The sequence below is a fragment of the Syngnathus leptorhynchus genome, chromosome 1 (genome assembly GCF_054491065.1).
Source record: "Syngnathus leptorhynchus isolate UIUO chromosome 1, UIUO_Slep, whole genome shotgun sequence".
Taxonomy (NCBI): Eukaryota; Metazoa; Chordata; class Actinopteri; order Syngnathiformes; family Syngnathidae; genus Syngnathus; species Syngnathus leptorhynchus.
In genome coordinates, this window is record NC_141195.1 from 4,141,615 (window position 1) to 4,156,106 (window position 14,492).

General features: G+C 41.9%; 1 protein-coding gene across 1 annotated transcript in view; it reads right to left on the reverse strand.

Annotated features, from left to right (window-relative positions):
• Positions 1 to 14,492, reverse strand: part of mtcl2 (microtubule crosslinking factor 2) — a 51,203-nt gene that overhangs the window by 17,458 nt on the left and 19,253 nt on the right. The window contains exon 5 of the mRNA XM_085928614.1: positions 3,941 to 4,003. Within this exon, the coding sequence (XP_085784740.1) occupies positions 3,941 to 4,003 (63 nt within the window). The remainder of the gene's footprint in view (positions 1 to 3,940; positions 4,004 to 14,492) is intronic.

Sequence of the window (14,492 nt, forward strand, 5' to 3'; positions counted from 1 at the left end):
CGCATGTGGCGCGTCCTCGAAAAAAGGGTGGGGGTGTTGCCCTCATCTCAAATTCCGATCTTAGATTTACGCCTCGTTCGATTAACATATTTAAAACATTTGAAGTTCTCACTGTCCGATCCACCGCTTTACCGTCATTTTATCTTGCTGTTATTTACCGTCCACCTGGGGCTTACGCTAGCTTCCTGGATGAATTTTCAGAATTCGTGGCTGATCTAGTGACAAACGCGGATAATATAATAATCATGGGCGATTTTAACGTCCACATGAATTTACCGTCAGAGCCACTTACTTCGGCGTTTCAGACTCTAATTGATACGTTTGGTTTTACGCAAGCCGTACAGGTAGCAACGCACAAGAATGGTAATACCTTAGATTTGGTATTATCCCGAGGACTGGCAACCTCTAATATAACAGTACTGCCTTACACTACTGTTTTGTCTGATCACTACTTAATAAAATTTGAAATTTTAGTTCTTAGTCAAAGACAAGAGAGCAATCAGAATTATAGCAGCCGTAATATTAACTCCATGACTGCGACTGCGCTATCTGGGCTACTGCCACCAGCAACTGCCGTATTGCCCTCATATACCGGCTCTATTGATAATCTTACAAATGAATTCAATGCTACATTGTTAAATGCCATTGATTCTGTGGCGCCGCTACGTCTAAAAACTCGCCGTAGACAGCCTACTCCGTGGTTCACAGATGAAACACGTTCGCTTAAACAATTAAGTAGAAAGCATGAGCGCAAATGGCGTTTAACCAAACTTGAGGTTTTCCATCAGGCATGGCGCGACAGCCTCCTGAAATATAAAGATGCGCTTATTTTAGCAAAAACTCGTTATTTTTCGCAGGTCATTAATCTCAATAAGAACAATCCTAAATACCTATTTGATACGGTGGCAAAGCTAACACTACGCCAGCCAACCCCCGATGGCTCCTTTCACTCGGCTGACGAGTTCATGAAATTTTTTGCTCGAAAGATTGAATCCATTAGGGATGAGATCAAGATGACCATTCCGATCACTCAGTCGGGACCGCCGATTACCGGCGCCGACGATCATGCAATAACCCTTTCAAATTTTAAAAGCGTGTCCCTCGAAAGGCTTTCACAATTAGTTAGTGCGGCTAAACAAACAACATGTTTACTTGACCCGCTTCCAACCAAACTATTTAAAGAATTATTTCAAATCTTAGGACCGTCCGTTTCAAATATAATTAATCTGTCTATCTCCTCTGGGATAGTGCCAACAGCCTTTAAAACCGCCATTATTAAACCGCTACTTAAGCGACCAAATCTTGACCCGGACTGTCTCAGTAACTATAGGCCAGTTTCAAATCTCCCATTCATAGCAAAACTGCTTGAAAAAGTAGTAGCGCAGCAGCTTATTGATTACATGGTCGCTAATAATCGATATGAATCTTTTCAGTCTGGGTTTAGAGCTAATCATTCCACTGAGACAGCACTTGCTAAAGTGACTAATGATCTCCTCTTAGCTATGGATTCAAATACTTCATCGGTATTGTTACTACTCGATCTTAGTGCTGCTTTCGACACTGTTGACTTCAATATTTTACTAGAGCGTCTTAAAGGTAGTGTCGGTATTTCGGGGTCAGCACTAGGCTGGTTTCATTCGTATCTATCGGACAGGACGCACCGTGTGGTCCATGGCAATGCGTCCTCTGAGCTCTATAAAGTTACGTGTGGTGTCCCTCAGGGATCGGTACTAGGACCAATTCTATTTAATATTTATATGACTCCGCTTGGGAACATAATACGTAAATATAATATTAGCTTTCAATGTTACGCGGATGACACCCAATTATATATGCCATTATCAATGACAGATCCGTGGGACTGTTGTAATCTTGAGGCATGCCTTGCGGAGATCAAGCAATGGATGTCTCTCAACTTCCTTCGTCTGAACCCAGATAAAACTGAAATGTTGATAATTGGTCCAGCTCGTTATCAACATCTATTTAAGGAAACCGCTATAACTCTAGATAACCGTACTATCACTCAGAGTGATACTGTAACTAATCTCGGGGTAATATTTGACCAAACGCTCTCCTTTCAAAAGCACATTAAGAATATAACCAGAATAGCATTTTTTCACCTTCGTAATATTGCTAAGATTCGCCCAATCCTCTCGACCGGTGATGCCGAAATTATTATACATGCATTCATCACGTCGCGCCTGGACTACTGTAATGCATTATTCTCTGGTCTTCCCAAGTCCAGCATCAAAAGTCTACAGTTAGTACAAAATGCTGCTGCAAGGCTGCTCTCACGGACAAGAAAATTTGATCACATTACCCCAATATTAGCCAATTTACACTGGCTCCCGGTCCATTTAAGATGTGACTTCAAGGTTCTTCTATTAACCTATAAATCATTGCATGGCTTAGCGCCTTCATATCTCGTCGACTTAGTTTTTCCTTATGTTCCGTCTCGTAACCTTCGTTCGCAAAACGCTAGTCTTTTAGTGACACCGAGGGCCAAGAAAATGTCTGCAGGGGCTAGAGCATTTTCTATTCGGGCTCCAGAGCTCTGGAATGCCCTGCCAATGGATATTAGAACTGCTACCTCAGTAGAAATATTTAAGACACGTTTAAAGACGTATTTTTATGATGTGGCCTTTAATTAACCTGTAGTAGCCGATTCGGCTGGAGTTTGTTTTTGCTCCCTCTCCCCGACCCCACTCCCCCCACCCCTCCCCGGCTGGGGAGGTGGTTAGGTGACACCCAAGCTGACGACGGCTATCTAGATTCTCGTGGACCAATTCAGCATGAGGGATCTGCAGCGGAATACCCTCCTAGAGGACACTGCCAGGACAATCGAAGGCACCTCCGACAGCTCTTCGCTTTGGCCTGGACATCCACTTTTTGATTTCCATATGATGTATTTTATGTGCCCTCTTTGCATCCATTGCAGCCTGGTGATCCTGAAAGGGGGATCCTTCCATCTGTGGTCCCTTCTCAAGGTTTCTCATTTTTCCCCTGGTAGGGGTTTTTGAGTTTTTCCTTGCCCTTTTGGGAGCCCAAGATCAGGGGATGCTTTGAGAATAATTGTCAATTGATTGTCTATGTGAAGCCCTTTGAGACTGCTTGTGATTTAGGGCTATACAAATAAACTTGACTTGACTTGACTTAACCGCTTATTCCCCACGGGGGTCGCGGGCGTGCTGGAGCCTATCCCAGCCGTCATCGGGCAGTAGGCGGGGGACACCCTGAACTGGTTGCCAACCAATCGCAGGACAACGAACAACCATTGCACTCGCACTCACACCTAGGGACAATTTGGAGTGCTCAATCGGCCTATCAAGCATGTTTTTGGGACGTGGGAGGAAACCGGAGTGCCCGGAGAAAACCACGCAGACACGGGGAGAACTTGCAAACTCCACACAGGGAGGGCCGGAGGTGGAATCGAACCCGCACCCTCCTAACTGTGAGGCGGACGGCTTCCCAGTGCCCCACCGAGCCACCCCGAGTAATGAAGTACTTAACTTTTTTGTAAAATGACGTATTATCTTACTGACAACTTGATGCCTCGTTCGTTTTTCATTACCAAGTGATTACATTCCAGTGTTCAATTTTTATGACCACTTTGTTCTTTTATATGCAAATTATAATTTAAAACTCCCATTATAATTATGTATGATGATGAAGGTGTTTTACACTTAGTTTTTCCCTTTTGTGAGGCTGCTGGTTCAGAATTACAATTTGATTTGTTTCCTTGAAGAAAGCTTTATTTTTATTATTTATCATTATTATTAACATGACTGAATAGTAGAAAAACTAAAGTGCTATCTAGATCTGCCTCTCTCCCTTGATTTCCACTTTTGATGGTGCTCATATTGGGTATTTAAGACATACAGTTTTTTCAGAAACTGGCTGGATAACAATGTATATATTTTAGTGTGCTTGAGTATGCTACCTGCGGGGCAAGCTTCTTGTCAGGTTTGTTGTTGGGTCGCGCTCCTCTTTTCTTCTGGGAGTTCTGTAACAGCAAAAATCCACATTGTCATTATGTGTTGCACATTATTAGCAATGCATTTGATACACCCGTCTCCAATTATGGAAGTCAGGACATGACCTACAAAGTACTGTATACGATTATTTCCCTGTATGGTCCTGTAGGTGTCAGTAATGCACAACACAGAGCAGGTGGCTTTGTACCCAATATCCTCATCTGGTTCACTGTTCAACAAATTAAACTACATAACTGATCAAATGGAATATTTTACCAGCCGATAACTAACAGTTATTGATTTGATATTTTGAAAATAATTTGAAAAATACTGTTAGCAAAATATGATTTAGAAGCCATTAAAGCAAACAGACAAATGAACAGTACAGCTGTCATGGCTATGCATATAATCGCCATGGTGGTGTTTATCACCAGGGCAACACTGTTAGGAGCAATAACATGACACAACACTGGCAGGAGGAAACTGCAGCTGTATCACAGCGGTGTCTCCCTCTGGATCACTGCCTCAACAAAGTTTGAAGTAGACAGAGGAGAGAAGATTAAAAAAAACAAACAAACAAACAAACGAACAAGGCATCCTGCAGAAAACTGCTTGACGTTGCTAACTCTGGTCACACAGACATCAGCCTGTGCTCATCCAAGTGTCTGTTCAGCATACTAGATACTTATAAATTATCATCCCGTATTCACTTCAGCACATACGCGAACACACACGCCAGCTTATCATGGCTCGGTGTGTTTCCATGGCAACAAGCTACTCTGCAGTGGACAACAACAAAAGAGGAAAATGGTGGGAGGGAAGAAAGAGAAGGACAAAAAAAGGATAGAAGTGTGTGTACATGATTTGCGTCTTGTAAGTGTTGAGTTTGTAACTTTTCTATTGACAGCGGTCAATGCACTGCCTTTTTTTTTCCCCAGAGGTATGACGAGCTCCTCCCTTCCCTCTTTACTACCCATTTTCTGCCCATCCCGATGGTTCATTTCTCCTCCTCCCTCAATGTTTTGGCAACACGCTGACCTTTTTATTTTTCGCACCACACTGTTCTTGCCGTCTGATACTTTCCCAAAATGTCTCTTACCCTCCATGACCCCAAACCCACTTTAATACATTTATCACAGTGCATACAGTCTGTGGCTCTTAGATAGCTCATCAATAAGCCTGCCTGTTAATGGGATTATCGATTCTGGAAGGGAGTTGAAAACTACTTGACCAGGTTTTCGGCCGACAAGTGTTACGACACTTTACTTGACACAAGACTGGCATCCACGAATGCCATGCTTCTGGGTCTTGACTTTCAGACAACCAGTCCAGTTGGCTGATCTGCTTGGGTCTGAGCAACACAAAAGAAATCCAGGAAAACCAGATTGTATGGATTACGCAAGTTACGTACCTACACTGTACAGCACATGTATATATAGAACATAGAAACTAGAGCATATGTGCATATCGAGAGTAATATTTTCATGGGGAATTTAATTGAAGATCATTTCAATATTTTATCAGGATGCTTTAAGAGGTTGGATGCCTTTGGCAAGAATATCCTTTACTATACAAAAAATTGATGAATGTCTTCATATTTGCTATATTCTGTGCTGTATTTTAATGCACATAGTATGTTCTCATTTTCATAAATTTTTCTCTAGCCATTTCCCACCCCATTTCAGATCACTTTTAGTTTTGTGAGCTGATCTTCAATTTTCATCTAAGGACGAAGGATTTTACTCAATACATTTTTTCAGGAATTATTCATCACATAGAAAGACTCAAACACATGCAATAGGTGGGGACTGGTTCTCACATTGCCTTCAGGTTTACAGTTACTCTACAGGTGATGAAGACAGCTTGGTTTACATGCGACCTGATAATGTTTTACCATTTTTTTATTAGTTTCCAGTTAGTTAGTTAGTTAGTTAGTTAGTTAGTTAGTTAGTTAGTTAGTTAGTTAGTTAGTTAGTCGTTATGTGACATTTTATAAAACTCTAACAGACAATTCCAGAAAATGAGAAATTATTCACAAAAAAAAGATGTTTTTGATTTTTTATTCCCACTTCATTTTCACCATTTGATGATAAAGCGGTTACAATTTCCCTGGAAACAATAACCATGCAGTTCTGAGCAATATGAATAAAAGACATACAAGAATCAACGGACAGTGAAAAGGAACAAAGGATGCAAGGTGAAGAAGAGGGGGGACAAATGAAAGGATGAGGAGGGAGTAGTTTGTAGTTCTTTGTTAGCGTAGCTCGGCTCGCGTTCAACCACTTCTAGTAGAGAAGCTTTTGTGTGTGTGAGTGTGTGCATTTGTGCCTCCAGACACTTCTTAATAAGTCACAGTTGTAGTGTAGTAAGTGACCTTGCACAAGTAAACAGTCATTCTGTCAACACCGATTTGCATATTGATCGGAATTCTCTCTGTCTTCCATATGTTGTCTCTTAAATACAGAGTAATAACTGGAATGTTATTTACTTTCTCGCGTGAGCGAACGCAATGGTTCGCCTTTAAGGTCATCTGAACTACGTTTGCAACAAAGGATTGATAATGAGGAGTCAGTATAAAGTATGCCCCACCTTTCTCCTTTCTACCCCAGGGTCTTATTGCACCTTATTGTTCACTGCAGGAAAGATAGTCCCCTAAACCAACACATTTTAGTTTGTCAGGTTGTTTCTGCAAAGAGTTACATTTGGGCTCACTGGCATAATGACTTTGGATTTAATGAAATTTTGGCCTAGCACTAAATAATACCAAAGACGATGTTTTGCTTTGATGTGGTCGTTGAGATTTATACATGTTTGCAGCGCTCCTTCATCTCTGTCAATAAACGTTATGTTAGTAAAAGGTAGGCGTCCCCAAAGAACCATTTCTTTCCTGACAATCCTCTTTGTGTATATTCTCTCACATATGGTAATTAAACACCTGCGCCTTATAGTCCGGTATGGTTTATATATGAACAACACAAGACTTTCCCCTAATTTAAGATGATGTGCCTTAGAATCAGGTGTGGCTGATGGTCCAGAATTTACAGTACCTGTATATGGTAATGTGTTTATTGAATACTTGTCTAACTATTTTACAATTTCTCCTCATGTGCTCAGACATTTTTAGGGTCATCTTATTTCAGCCGTAAATGCTTGTACCATCACTAATTTTAATGAGCAGGATTATGGATTATTAGTAATAATTATAATAATAATTATCATATTAAATTATAATATAATTAATAATAATTATTATTATTAGACGAGACGTGGAGGTTATTAGTTCTATTTAATGGATTTCATGGTTTTATTTTGCATATATTTTAGGAATGAAATCACGGAAATGAAATGGAATAAAAGATGTTAAGCAGCGTCCATTTAAACCCCCAGCAGCCCTGCACCAAATACGTTGCTATGGTAACAGCATCAGAAGCCTGTCAGCAAGCTACCTAACGGCAGCATATTAATGAAACAACACAGAAAGACAAAAAGGAAGAGGTAATGAGATGGGAGAAGGCGGCCATGGAAAGCATGCATTATAGGAGGGGCAAAGGGGCGTGATAAAGAGGTCACGAAGTAGGCTGCAGCTTGTTGTGCTCTTCATAAAATATGCTCCTGAGAACTTAAAATAACCAAGCCCTCGTACGCCGTAAAAAATGTCGAGTGTACTGAAGTTTTTTCACTCAGACATTCTAAGTACATTGTACAAGGAAAGATTTTGAGTAAAAGAGTTGCCAACAAACCATATGTGAGGGAGGACATTAGCACACAACAAAAGCTTTTCCAGCAACGAATCTCCATCTGCTCTTTGGATGCACGTGTGTGTGTGTGCGTGTGTGTGTGTGTGTGTGTGTGTCTGTGGTTGTGCGCACTCTGATATGCTTCACTTCGTTGCAATTTTGTCATATCAGTCAACAGAGCCGTTGCAGTGAGGTAGATTTCTCCATTTTGCATGATACAATTAATTAATAATCAATTTACCACAATCAATCAGCCCTTACTGATTGATTATAATGCTCATTCTAGTTGAAACTGTGCCTCCCTAGGAAATTGGGTATCATGAAACATATTGTCAACTTGGCACCAATAAAATGATAATGATAATGCCAATATAACCCCTAATTCTGTTTCCTAGCAATGTATAGGGAAAGACATTGAAGTGATTAAATGTCAAGGAAGCCGTTATCATTGACTTCCGGGTACAGATGCCTGCGCTCCCGCACCACCAGACTCAGAGACAGCTTCGTACTCCAAGCTGTCCGGATCCTGAATTCCCTCCCCCCTCCAACCTCTGCTGCATGACGTCCTGTTCTTTTGCGCTTTGATCTGGCTGTCTGCTATTAGCGCGCTTGCTCCATTTTGCTGCTCTTATTTGTCAATTTATTTATTTATTGTTTATTCATTTGGGTTATTTGCTTATTACTTATTCGTTGCTCTTGTCTGTTCGTTTTTACTCTTTGTGCTATTTGATTGTGAGTGTTGTGTACTGTGTCTAGTCACCGTGGGACGGTGGGAAACGTAATTTCGATCTCTTTGTGTGCCTTAACATGTGAAGAAATTGACAATAAAGTGGACTTTGACTTTGACTATTTGCCACATTATAGAAGGAAGTAATAGCTCACATTTTGTTCCAATTTGCTAACAGTGATGTATTTTTGTGAGTGCTTGCATTCACTCAACTAATCCATTACAATGCATTTTAACAAGTGCTCCATTAAAGTGCACGACAATCTGTTAATCCGTTCCTCCCGTCCGATATTTGGAGCAAAGGGCGGCTTTGACGGACCTGACAGGCCACCGGCAACCTTTGGGTGAGTGTTTGATCAGTGTTCAGATCAAATGCTGCATAAGCAAGCACATGTTTCAAGTGCACTTCTTCCTCACTCAGCAGCTTCATGGGAAACCATGGGAAGGTCTTGCTGTTGCTATGCTAATTCATCTGAAGTGACAGGATTAATAGCAAGCGTCCAGCTGTCTGTGGAATATAAATTGTAGCATAATTTCCTGCAATAGACATGTAAGAGGAGCGTATTTATTCCGAGCATTAATACACACATATGGAGGATTAATAGGCCAACTCGCTGCCCTGGCATTTATGAGATGTGAGACTTAATTTAAACAAATGTTCCCACCACCAGATATTAACATATCATCCAGTTATGTTAATTACTATGTCTATATCACGTCATGTCATTACCTGAACTGACTCAAATGAAGCAATTCCTGATGCCTGATGGTCTCGTCATGATGGATGGCCTCATAGATTTGTCAAGCGCAAGAGATATACTGTATAGCCGTTTGGATGATGAATGAATGAAGAACACATCGCAATATCAATCATGGTGCGATCCTATTTATGGTGTTTCTCATTAAATGTTAGCATTAGAATAGTAGACAGTATGATTCAGCTGAACATTTTATGCAATGTTTAATTTGCTTAGTTTTAGCATGACGTTTTTGGTGTTGTAGTGCATCACGGATTTGCCTTTTGTCCTCCATAGCTGCTGCAGGTGGTGCCCCTCCACACCTGCTTGTTATTGTGTAGGGCCTGGAAGGGCTCTGCTTACAAATACATATTTTCCAGTGACAAACAAACAGCTTGAAGCCAGCAAGCTTGATTAATTTTTGGTGAACTGTTTGTTATTGTAAAACTACACCAAATTACCAGTGATGGAAATGTGGTATTGTGCATTTTTATGGTTCAGCATGTTGATAGTTTTCTTGTACCAGTATACCATGCAAAACTTGTAGTAGATATTGTATAGTTTTGCAATGGAATGATAGTGCAGACAGTCGTATCTAATGCTGTCTTGTGATACTGCACCGAGATAGTGTTTGGCGAGGCCATGGAGAATGACTTCCAGACGGCTTCGAGGAAATTCTGGTCCACCATCTGAGGAGGAGGAACAGTTAACACTGTTTACAGTGGAGATGGCGTGCTGCTCGACTCGGGACCTCGTGAGTCGGTGGGGAGAATACTTTGAAGACCTCCTCAATTCCACCGACACGCCTTCCATTGTGGAAGCAGGGCCTGGAGACTCTGAGGCGGACTCTCCAATCTCTGGGGTCGAAGTCACTGAGGTAGTTAAAACACTCCTCGGTGGCAAGGCCTCGAGGGTGGATGAGATCCGCCCGGAGTTCTTAAAGGCTCTGGATGTTGTGGGGCTGTCATGGCTGACACGCCATAATGTTCTCTTCATAATTTTTATGAACAGAATTTCTAGGCGCGTTGAGGGGGTCCGGTTTGGGGACCTCAGCATCGCGTCTCTGCTTCTTGCAGATGACGTGGTGCTGTTGGTTTCTTCAGGCCGTGAACTCCAGCTCCGACTAGAGCGGTTCGCAGCCGAGTGTGAAGCGGTCAGGATGAGGATCAGCACCTCCAAATCCTCGGTCGGAAAAGGGTGGAATGCCCTCTCAGGATCGGGGATGAGATCCTACCACAAATGGAGGAGTTCAAGTATCTTGGGGTCTTGTTCACAAGTGAGGGCAGGATGGAGCGCGAGATCGACAGGCGGATCGGTGCAGCGTCGGCAGTAATGCGGACTCTGTACCGGTCCGTCGTGGTGAAAAGAGAGCTGAGCCAAATGGCAAAGCTCTCGATTTACCGGTCGATCTACGCTCCTACCCTCACCTATGGTCACGAGCTATGGGTCGTGACTGAAAGAATGAGATCCAGGATACAAGCGGCCGAAATGAGTTTCTTCTGCAGGGTGTCCGGGCTCTCCCTTCGAGATAGGGTGAAAAGCTTGGTTATCCGGGAGAGACTTGGAGTGGAGTCGCTGCTCCTCCACATTGAGAGGAGCCAGATGAGGTGGCTTGGGCATCTCATCAGCATGCCTCCTGGACGCCTCCAACCGGTAGGAGACCCCGGGGACGACCCGGGACGCGCTGGAGAGACTATGTCTCTAGGCTGGCCTGGGAACGCCTTGGAATCCCCCGGGATGAGCTGGATGAAATGGCTGGGGAGAGTGAAGTCTGGGAGTCCCTCCTAAAGCTGCTGCCCCCGCGACCCGACCCCGGATAAGCGGAAGAAGATGGATGGATGGATGGATGGATGGATGGATGGATGGATGGATGGATGGATGGATGGATGGATGGATGGATGGATGGATGGATGGATGGATGATAGTGCAGACAGTCGTATCTAATGCTGATCTTGTGATACTGCACCGAGATAATGTGCTAGGCCGCAATGTTGATGATATATTGTTCCGTCCGCACTGAATAATTTCATTAGCGTGAATCTATCTGACTTTATCTCAATATTTTCCTGACGACTTTTCCTGCACTGTCTTCGCTGCATGTGGCGGGGACTAGCACTACCCCAGGTTGTCAAGGAAACTGTACCGTAAGTGGGACTAGCCTTTCTTTATCGCCCTTCAGTGTTTGGCATTTGTCTCACTTTCCTGCTTTCCTTTACTTCATTTCACATTTCGCAGCATGCCTTGAGTCCGATTGGATTATTTTACAACTGAATGAAAATGAAAATGACAACAAATTTATTTTTGGGCGAGGCCGTTTCACCACTGCTATTGAAAATGACATTACAAAATTAGGAGCAAAAACTATCATGGCACACACGACTCACTTTGACCCGAGCCGACCTAGTTACAGTCCTGCTGCGGTCCGATTGCAGAGCGTCAAAATTACTCAGATGTTGGCCTGCAATCAACACAGGACCATGTGTGCGTAAATCAACTTGGTCTTTAAACAGACCGGTCTATTGACATTTTGTCTGCCTGAAAGACTATAAAAGTGGGAGACGTAAAACATCACTGATTAAACTACAAACAACACTAACAAACATGATATGTGGCTGTTAATGGCTGCAATGCAAATTTTTCTAGGGGACAACAACACGCACACAAGAATTTGTTTGGCCGTCCAACAAAAATAAATGCGTTGTTAAACACCCATAATTCCAAGGGGAAAAAAATGCAATTTCAACATTGCATCCTAACAAAATATATATGCATGGTCAGCTGCAAACCAAATACATCTCACGTGATAGCTTCTGAATACACAAGTTAGTATAAAAATGTAAATAAAAATAAATATTGGTCTCAATTTATAATAATTTCTTTTGCAAATAATAGAATGTCGTTTAGAAAAGAAAAGTCGACGATATTTAGTCATCTTTGAATGTGAGACATTTTTTCCTCATTAAACCACAAAGTACAATACTTCGTTTTCTTATTATGATCGCTTAGGTCCAGCTACAAAAGTGACTCAGAGTGGGAAAGCTAAATATCTCAGTTGGTCTCACTATTAATAATGTGATCTCGCTGGAGTTGACCCGTGGTCATGGTCCAGCCGTGTCCTCTACCAGCATGTGAAATGATATAAATCTCTTTTAGTGCAGGATTAGTGTCATCCACTCAACTGAGCACATCTACAACAAACCTCACACACCATCTCTGTATACTGTAAATTGCAATTGACTAAGCTTTTTTTTTTTAAGATATTGAACGGATTCTTAAAAAATGCATTGGGTTATATTTTTCAGAGTTTGTGCTTTGGGAACTCAAAATGAGACAAGTAAATTTCCAGGAGCACATTGGATTTTCTGCTGAGTACTGCAGAATCCCAACAGAAAAATCCACCTCAGTAAATGTTCCAGTTAACTGGTGAATTTGCTCTTCCTCCTGATCCACTGCCGGCACCACTCAGCATCTTTCATATAATCTGGTCACCCGTGAGATGAGGTTTAGTGCACAGAAATAAAGGACAAGGGGCACGGAGGGAACAGTGCTTTTCTTTCTGTCCTTTTGTGCCTGTTACATAATTTAACAATTAGGAAACAAATGGAAGCCTACAAGGTAGATACATAGATAAAGAGATTTAAGGAAAATGTGAAACTGAAAAATATTTAGGGCCAACTTAAACTAGGAATCGGTATGGAGCCCAAGCACCTGTCACAATATTAATTTTCAGGACGATATATTTTCACAAAAACTACCATGATTAATCATAGTATCACTTGCATTTGATTTCTTTTTATACCACTAATTAGAGCAAAAATAATTCAACGAATAGTCAAGTCATAAAAGATCTTTACATTAATAGGTTTCACACGTCCCCAGACTCCCCACTTGTCTTAACGTCAATCCAATCTACTTCACCACCATACGAAAGGTAAATATGATGATGAAATATTGTATTTAAATTAGAAATTATGCAGGGTGGAGTTGAACCCAAATGAGCAAATGAGTGATTGACTGTGCTGCCTTTCTGTGTTGTCATGTCTTTAACTTGGGTGTATGGAAGTAATAAAAGCCCAATTAATGTAACTAAAAAAATGCATTGATGACATCACTATATTATTGAATAACTCTACAACAGCAGTATAAACAATCATTTTGCCAGTCCAGAGCATTTCCCCTGCCAGCTGTTGTGGGACATCACACTGCAGGGTAACCATAGCAACACACACGACACCGTCGGCGCAGCTATAGTAATTGAGCAGCTGCCAGACTAGCATCAGCCGGAGGCGCGAGCTCCTCATTTTCCACGTCTCCACTTCCTCTTCCCAGCAAGAGACGGACGCATATTGATGATGTCACACCGCCTCCTTTTGAAGCCAGGAAGAGTGCAGCAGTGAGGGGAGGAGATGGGAGAAAATAAACGAGGGGGAGGGTTGAAGAGAGAGTTCGGAAAAGAGGACAAGAGCAAGCCAGGGACAACAAGGAACTGGAAACAAAAGAGGAGCACATGACGCTGAAGGGGGAATAAAAAGATTCCAGTGCTGACAGTGTGGATTGCAATGGGACCACAACGTATAACAAATCAAAACACTCAAAGTAAAATCTATTGGGTAAAAGTAATAAAGTAGAAATGAAGCAACTTCATCTAGTTCATTCATTCTAGTGGGCGCAAAAGGTACATGTATACTCTTTGTGACCTAGAAGTACCTTTTGGTGTCTGCCATCACATTCCAGATCATGTAACTTAAAGCACATACTATCAGTTAAGGTAATGTAGGAGTAGGAATAGGTACAAATGAATTCATCTGTGCTGACTCAGACAAATTTCCCTAAACAAAAAGGATGAAATTCTGTGTGTGACAACAGCGCTAAGGCCCATTAAGTCTTAAGGGGCACAAAATGGATCTACAGTGTCCTGGCTATAATTATCACAATCAATAAACCATCACTTTATTCACACACAGGAGGTGTGTTCTTAATCGTGCTTAATCCATCTTTTTTTTAGCGTGTCCGTGTGCGTGTACGTGTGTGTGTGTGTACGTGTGAGTGCGGGCTCATCAGACACAATAGATCCATAAGGAGACCAGTGCCGAACCTTTTAAGAGAGCCCATGTGTCCTCCCACAGGTGAGGTAATCTGCACACCAATTATATCTTAGCGACTGCATTGTCAAGTAATGTAGGGGTTTGGGTGTATGTGTCCACTAGTTTGTGTGAGTGTGTACATTATGAGTGTTTCTTTCCTTGAATCTAAAATGTTCCAAAAAAATGTTATATCATTTATAAGGAAATATCCCTCAAATTATATTAAACCTATA